An 8,561-nucleotide genomic window follows, 5' to 3' on the forward strand; every position below is an offset into this window, starting at 1 on the left:
CCATCTGATGCCAATCCTCAATTTAATTTTTTCAGACACCTAGTAAAAGGTCCTCATGGTGTGGTGGCAGTGTCCCAATCTCCGAGCCAGAAGGCCTGGGTTCAAGTCCCACCTGTTTCAGAGGTGTGCATTAACATCTCTGAACAGGTTGATAAGAAAATATCTTCCAGACATCAAGTAACATGCTGGTTCTCAAAGAAGCAGTTTGGAACACAAAGCTCATGATAGTGAAGTGGTCTCTATTCATTCTCATTGATTTTTCCCCAAGTCACAATGTCTGAGGCAGAAAGGCCTTGCTTCATGATGAGTGTCCACTCTTGCACTGAAATCCCTCCATAAGTAAAGTCATTCTGAATTAAGAATTCTGCTAAAAACAGCATCAAGCTCCTTGCAGAACTGGTCATTGGCCTCTTCAGTGGAGTGCAGCATTGAAAACTAGATACTCATGAAGTTAACTAGCCCAATTTGAGTTGGGAGACAGATGGACCGAACAGTCCTGAACCACTATCAAGAATAGCAAGTCCCTTACAGCAAGCCCTACAGTTTGCTCACGCATTTCCTCTGAACGCTTTCCCTGTCAGAGAAACATCTACAATCTTCTATTATCAATACATTCTCAGCAAGCCTGGTATCATATAGGGGTATTATGTCAATGTCCTGATCAAGTTTCAAGTTTCAAGCTAACCACAGCCTTCTTCTGTGTTAATCACCAGCTGCAAGTCATCTGTCAATCCCGTGCACATGGTTGTAGTGTCTAGTTTGTTAATCAAAATGTTATCATCTGCTTTCTTTTCCTTTGTTTGACTGGAGGGAAGGATTCCTTGATTAGAGACTCTAAGCTCCACGCACCCACTGAAATTCAAAAGATCCACGTGATACATCCAGTGTGTGGGCAAAGAGAAATAGCATAAATTAGACTTTGTGTGCCAGTTTGTTTCTCATTTTCAGCCTACACAAATATATACAAAGTGACCGCATACAAAATTTTCTGTGCACTCTATCGACAAATATAAATTATAACATAGGGTCTTATGGGACAGTGGTAGCTGGACCAGAAGATCCGGGTTCAAGATCCACCTCAGGACATGATGGTCACAGAGGTGTGTTGTAACACATCCAGACAGACAATTAAAAAATTTATAAGTGAATATAGCACCTAGTAGCACTGTTTAAACTGGTAACCTGATTTTAACGAATCCACACTTAAGTGCAAAACCCAGATGGAGAACTTTTTTTTATTCACTCATTCACGGGATGTGAGTGTCATTGGCAAGACAATATAAAACAGAACACAGATTTCACAAATTTCATTATGCACAAAGCTCAAAGACTTAGGCAATTTTATACTTTCCTGGTTCCTGTTCAGTTCACATTTCTTTCGTAACAGAAAGCATTTCAGTTTCATACATAGGGCAGGATAAAAGACAGCCTTCTGATATGGATGATTATATTCAGCATAACAAAATGCTTCAAAACTGTTCTGCACATCAACTTAGGAGAATGTAATTTATTGCGTCCTTTATTTTCCTTAATGTGAAACATACCAAGATGTCCTCGTGTGCCAGGGCGCTATATCAATACAAAACCCCATTCTGCCGCCTTTGAAAACAGAAACGGCCCAAGTGACCCTGCTCTGTCAGGTTTTGAAACTTCTGACAGATGCATTAACTCTGCTTCTTCCTGATGCCTGATGTAAAACAGCACCAGATATTTAAAACAAAACTGAAAAAAAACAACTGGAAACCAAAGCTCTCCCAAGCGATCATACTAAATTGAAAGCATCTTACAGCATACAGCAGTATCTGCAATATACCCTGAAGGATATTCATGGTCCACCTGACTTAACTTCTGACCTCATGTAGAGTTTCTAATCTACATTATTCTCAGTTTCTGTTTGCAGTTTATTTGACTGGGAGAAGTGGATGTTAGTGCAATTGAGTGGAGTTACTATGCCTTTTTTTCCTCTCTAGTGCAAGGGCAAGACAATGTTAGAAAATAATCAAGAAAGCTAATGGAATGCTGAACTTTATATCAAGAGAACTGAAGTATTAGGGTGCAGAAGTTGTGCTGCAATTATATAAAATCCTGGTAAGACCCCACTTGGAGTACAGACAGCAAATCAAGACACCACATCTTTTGAAAGCTATATTGGCTTTGGAGGGAGCACAACAAGGTGTACAAGAATACAAAGGGTGGTAGATGCCACAAAGCAGCAGTGGATGCTCAGTCATTAAATTTTATCTGAGACAGATAAAATCTTGTTAAGCAAAGGTATTAAGGGATATGGCCAAAAGTAGGTACATGGAGTTAGGCCATATATCTGCCATGATCTCAATGAATGGTAAATGGGGGAACAGATTTGAGGGGCTGAACAGCCTATTCCTGTTCCTAAGTTCTTAGAAAGCAGAGTTACATTAGCTTAACAAAACTTTCATCTGTCCCACCCACAAACTCCCATACACCATTCTGCACACCCAACTCCTGTACCTGTGCTTCTATAGGGCACATTGGTCTATTTGAAGTGACTGTGGAGAATCGTAAAGACATATTGCATTAGCCTGTTTTGCAATACTCCTCAGTGTAATCACAAACACATTGTTGCTTGGCATCACGACCTGTAACAAAATTTAGTGGCACTGAAATTCAATGTTTTACTTTTATATAAAATTCTGCCTGATTTGCAAATTATTAAGTAATGACAATATTTTCAAATACTGCTGGGCAATATATGTGCTTAAATTGGTACAGTTTTCCTTATACTGTGCTCTCAAGGGCAATAAAAATACAAACATTCTGGATGTATTCCTCATTAAACATTTGGGAAAAGTCTAAAGCTAATCATCCAAACTTCAGGAGGATGCATTTCTTTCAGGCAATTCACATCTGACTGTCAGCAGTACAGCTCATAATGACTACATCCGCTTGGTAATAACATCCTTTTCTTGGGGCCATATTATGGGTAAAAAAAAAAGTGGATTCTGTCTGGTATACATTAGATTTCCTTTATTTTAATGGGTATACCTCAAATTCAAAGATTTATCACCAATTTCAAAACATACTACACTTCAGACAAATTCAAAAGATAAAGGATTCTCTTTTACTTTTTATTATATCCTTTTCCCTCTCTCTCCCCACACTCCCGCTCCACCTCCCCACCCCCACCCAAGCCATACTAAAGTTTGCTACAGGACAGAGGTTTATTTTAGACTGTTGGCTTAAATTGTGCATTTCCTCTTTCCTGTACGTGAATCTGTCGTTCAGCAGGAATCCAAAGACAATCTACATTAAATAATGATGAACTGTTGCTGCCAGATGTTTTGATTTTAGGTGTTGATTAAATTCAAGCTAATTACAGCAGTAGATTTTCCAAGCCACTGCTATTCTTGCTCTTTCGGATGGAAAGTGCTACATGAACATGACTTTTTAATAACACACTTCTCAGCATAAAGAAAAAGAATGTTTAACTTTCCTTTTCCAATTCCTACCTATGCTTCTGAAGCAGTATAACCAGCTATCCAGGTACAAGTTAGACACAGGAAATCGTTTATTTTCCATATTTGGAGATAAAGAGTTTGAAAGCTGTGCATAACTGGAACTCCATTATTACAAAAAGCCTGAATAAAACTAACAAATCACATACTTTGGTCGAATATTTTAAATGAGTACAAACAGACACATATAGAAACCATATACATGTAGCCAATACATTATTTAACAAATTTGATTATCTCCTTTATGTAATATTTATTAAAATGCTGCAATGTGGTGAGAGATTCTAATCTATTCAGATGACAGTTCACTCCTGAAATATTTTCTTGTATACAGGCCTGCAAGTTTAGTTTCAGGATTTTCTGTTACTTCAAAGTTCACCTAACAGTATTGCCAAAACCGATTATTTGAGTTACACTGCGTTCTATTCCAGTACATCATCAGATCTCCACAGCTTCATCCATAATTCAGTCTTCCCTTTTTTCTTCAATCCACAGGTTTTTCAACCTTTAAGCTTTCACCAAAGATCACATCTTCATTTATTACATCTCAGCTGTCTGCATGACAAAGAAGGGTCTAGGCCCGAAATGTCAGCCTTCCTGCTCCTTCGATGCTGCTTGGCCTGCTGTGTTCATCCAGCTCTACACCTTGTTATCACCCTTCATTAGTGTTTCTCAATTTAAAATGTAGTCTATTAAGCAAGTTATCAGGCAATAAGATGAACAGAAAGATTGTGCAACCATGTGATGGCATTCAAAATTTCAGGATGACCAAAATCATTTATTTCACAGCCACTGAATTACTTCTGAAGTGTAATCACAACTGTTATATTGTGGACAAACATATTGTTTGTAGGGCATTTTGTAAAATGAGGCTGAGGACTAGATAAAAACCAAAAGAACTGTGGATGCTGTAAACCAGGAACAAAAACAGAGATGCTGGAAAAGCTCAGCAGGTCTAGGAGCATCTGTGAAGGAGAAAACAGAGTTAACGTTTCGGGTCCGGTGACCCTTCCTCAGAATTCCAGTTCTTTTCCAGCAACTTTGTTTTTGTTCCTGAAGACTGGATAATCCATATTTCAGTGGTCTTGGTTGAAGAGTGACTGAATCATAACTCCCAGTTGTTTTCCTTAAAAAAATCTGCAATAGAATCTTTTATCTCCTCCCCATGGAGGTTTAACTTAATGCCTCACTCAAAAGATGGCAACTCCAACAACGCAACATTCTAAACTATCAGCTTCAATCATTTGGTAAAATCGTGAGGGCTTGAACACATGATCTTCTGACTCAGGGAAAAGGCTGAGAAAAATGTTACAGGCTAAGCCAAGTTGGCAGTTGGCAAAATAAGGGTTTTGCATTCTTTCTACTACGTGCAATTGCCTTAATGACAACTTAAATTTGAAATACTGCTAGTTGTACAAGCATCACCTCCACATTTAGGCCAAGTTGTGTAATTTGGGCAAGGGAACAAAGTGATACTCTTGTATTTCACTTTATTCTCTTAATTGCAAAGTTACTAAACCAACACACAGCAATAAAACAGCAAAGCAATAGTCTATAGAATACAAATCTCAGTTTAACAGTTCGGGTGACATCAAGCCACAAAGAACAAGTTCAATTAACAACAAGTCAACGGAAACCACGACTCAGAATCATTCCTGTAAGTGCCGTTGCATAACAATTCCTTTCTTTTATATGAGAGTGGGCTTATTTAGGTTTGTGCCAGCAGTACTTGAGATCAACCTCCGACCACCAGTGCAGAGTGTGTTCCTGTATGATGACGCTCAGTATTTAAGTGCCATGACGTTACTACGCTTTGCAGCTGATTACCAGGAAATTCTACAGTCAGTAGAACAGGTTTCCATATATATCCTTTCCAAAAATCATAACAAAGGGGAACAAAGAAGACCTGGTTCGATTTGGTATCTTGCTCGGTTTACCTAATTTTATCGTTATACTTTAGATTATGCCCACTTTGAATTGACTCTTTGGAGACTTCTATTTACACGAATTCAATTGTATTTCGTAATACCCAATCCAATAACTTATTCAGAACAACTCCAGTTCCGTTAGCTTTAATAAGAAAGTCACGATTTTAAAGGTCAAACCCCTATTCGTGGTGAAACTCTTGACTATGCAACTTCTTCACGCGAACTGTGGGAACACATTCGTTTAAGATATTTTGATTATTAAAATACACCTACGCGGAAAACAGTAGAATGTCAGACATTGTGCAAAGGCAGTTTAAAAGAAATATTACATGTCTCAGTGTTTACAAATACTTTAAAAAGTTTCATGCTGGTTTACATCGAAAGATAAAGGAGGAAAGGCATGGACAGCATGAAACGTTCAATGTCAGGCGGGGGGGGGGGGGGGGTGTTCATAAAGTTATTGTCTTAATGCTTTTTGTTTACCTATCCTGAGACTGCTCCTCATACATCCTCTCTTTGCCCTCCTTGAACAGCCTGATGGCCCGCTTGGATTTCTTCATCAGGCTGTCAATGTAGATCTTGAAGTACTCGTTCTCGCTCAGGACCTGCATTCGGTCCTCGTACTTGGACAGGATGAGCCGGAGGTGCTGGTAAGTGTCCGGCAGGATGTCCAGGATGTACGGAGGGCTGTTTTTCAGCTGCAGCTTGGAGTTCTGGCACAGCCTCACCACTTTGTCCATCAGCTTCCAGGTCTTCTCCACCATGCGCTTGTCGGCCGCCTGCTTCGGTGGCCCCACCGCGTCCTGGATGGCGTCGATCAGCCCCAGGATCCGACCCTTTTTCACGTTGCTACGTGGATTCCTCGGCGCCGCCGCCATGTTCCGAGACCCCCTTCTGGACTCGGCACTTTGCGTTTTAGTCTCTCTTTTTGTTGCTGTTGTTCCTCCCTCCTCTCTTACTTTTGTTAAAACATATATCGGCCCCTTTCGCTCCCTCAGAATCAGTGTCGATCTCGGGTAGCGAGAGTCGGAGCGGCTTCAGTCCGAATTTCTAACTAACTGCAGCATGTGCCGGCTGTGTTCGGTCTGAGAGACGAAGGAAGGAGTTGGGCTGTGTGTATATGGTGTGTGAGATTTTTTTTGAAAAAGGCCCGGAGAAGGAACCGAGCCCAAAGGAGCTGCGACTCCACACAAACACAAACTGCTACCCACCTTCCCCCCACCAGCCGCAGGAAAACACAGCGAGAGGGGTGGTGTTCCAACCTGACTGACGGCTAGCTTTGCCAATCAGGATGAAGAACACGCATGACTGACAGCCGGCTGCGTCAGTCGGTGCTACGGATCCACCCATCCGGCTAACTCACAAAACAGTACGCCAATTATAACGCGAGGCCCGCCTCCAACCCCGCCCACTCGCCGTCCCGCCCCCTTCAGACATCAACATCCAATCCAATGCAGGTCTCCCGGATGGACAGCGCCGTGAAGCCAATGAGTATCTAGATCTGTAGGAACGATGTTGGGGGCGGAGAGAAAAAAAAACCGGCCAAGGGCAGCTCTAATTGGTGTTTTGGCTGACTAATCAGGAAATAGGGGTGGAAACGTTTGACCAATCGAAGATGTGAGAAGTGGGAGTCGGCGATTGAGAGCTTTCATTGGGTAAGTGCAGCCAACCTTAGCCAATGGAAGGCGGCTGGAACCGGGACCCGCTTACGCCTGCTCATTGAGGATCAGTCAGTCTCCCAGACCCTGGGAGTTTGCAGTTGAGATGCTTAGCTTTATCTTTGATCCAGCTGCTAAAGGTGATCTGCAGTGCTAGTTTTTTTGTGTTAAGCCTTTGATGAAGCCATGTCTGAACATGGAGGCCTTTAAATGTGGACTCCAACGATAAAAGCGTGGAAGTTGGATGCTATCTTCTTATTTACACAGGAGCGGATTAACGGGAGGACGAGTGGAATTATAAACAAAGGCGGGCGGGGCTTTTTGGTTTGGCGCTGGGCCAATGCCGCACTCAGGCGGGAAGTTTAAACCCCCTTTGGTCATGACTGGTGCACTCATGTTGTAGGGAGAGGAAAATGTATGCAACTGGTCCCCTTTTTATGCTGAACCAAAAAAGTGCGAGATTGCATTTTTGTTTCCGATCCTTTTGGATTTTAAAGAGAAATGCAGACATAAAAAGAGTCTTTTATCAAATTCTTCAAAATAGTTGCAGATAAAACCAATTCTGCTTCCGCCCCCCCACCTCCTCGTCCACAATTTCCTAAATGATAATAGTCTCCAACAAAAAACTTGTTTTTCAGTAAAACTTAAAGGAACAATGCCAGAATGGATACAAAGTTGACAGTGATAGAATACAGACCAAAATGAATGGTTATTCATGAGATTGGACTAAGGTTTACAATGGAAATACAGTACAGCGAAATAATCGAGTTGGTACAAGGACCACTGATTTTCCTGATTTTATGTTAAGAACCATGACTTAAAATGCAGGACACCATATAATAATTTATAAGTTACACAAAACGTAAAGGATTCTGAACTTTGCAAAAGATACTGATAGATTTCAAGAAGTTATATACTGCTGGAGAAATGGTCAATGAAAAGTAGGTGAAAGTTAAGTGGCAGAAAACGGTGAGGTAATAGACATATTTTGATAGTGAGAACAAGGAGAGCCAGTGTAAATAGAATGTAATTATAAAGACATTGCAGGAATAGAATGACTTGCGGGCACGTACACAGAAATCATTGAAGGCTGTGTTGCAGGCTGAGAAAATGACTGAAAAGTGTATGGGAAATAACAGGCTCTTTGGGCCACTATGTCTACACTGACCATGATGCTATTCTAGACGAGTCCCATCTGCCTGCATATGGTCTGTGTCCCTCAATACCGTGCTCGGACTTCATACACATACATACAGTACAAAAACAAGGAAGTTATATTGAAGCATTACAAAATGTCCCTTTTTCCCCCAAATACAGTATTGTGAGAAATTCAGGGAACTGTACTTTAGAAAGGATGTGAAAGATCAGATAGTGTGCACAATAGATTTACAAGAATGGTTCCAGGGACTAGCAATTCATGTGGATACATCAGCAAAATTGGTGTTCTCCTTCAAGGAGAGAAGATTTAAGAGAACAATTATTAT

General features: G+C 40.9%; 1 protein-coding gene across 1 annotated transcript; it reads right to left on the reverse strand.

Moving 5' to 3' along the window:
• Positions 1 to 680: 680 nt before the first annotated feature.
• Positions 681 to 6,748, reverse strand: LOC125484416 (E3 ubiquitin-protein ligase CBL-B-B-like). The gene is made up of 2 exons (XM_048603071.1): positions 5,903 to 6,748; positions 681 to 852 (listed from the first exon to the last, which is right to left on the reverse strand). Exons 1-2 carry the CDS (start codon positions 6,295 to 6,297, stop codon positions 681 to 683), a joined length of 567 nt encoding a protein of 188 aa, XP_048459028.1. The 5' UTR covers positions 6,298 to 6,748.
• Positions 6,749 to 8,561: the final 1,813 nt, after the last annotated feature.

The sequence above is a fragment of the Rhincodon typus genome, chromosome 11 (assembly GCF_021869965.1).
Source record: "Rhincodon typus isolate 14 chromosome 11, sRhiTyp1.1, whole genome shotgun sequence".
NCBI classification, from domain to species: domain Eukaryota; kingdom Metazoa; phylum Chordata; class Chondrichthyes; order Orectolobiformes; family Rhincodontidae; genus Rhincodon; species Rhincodon typus.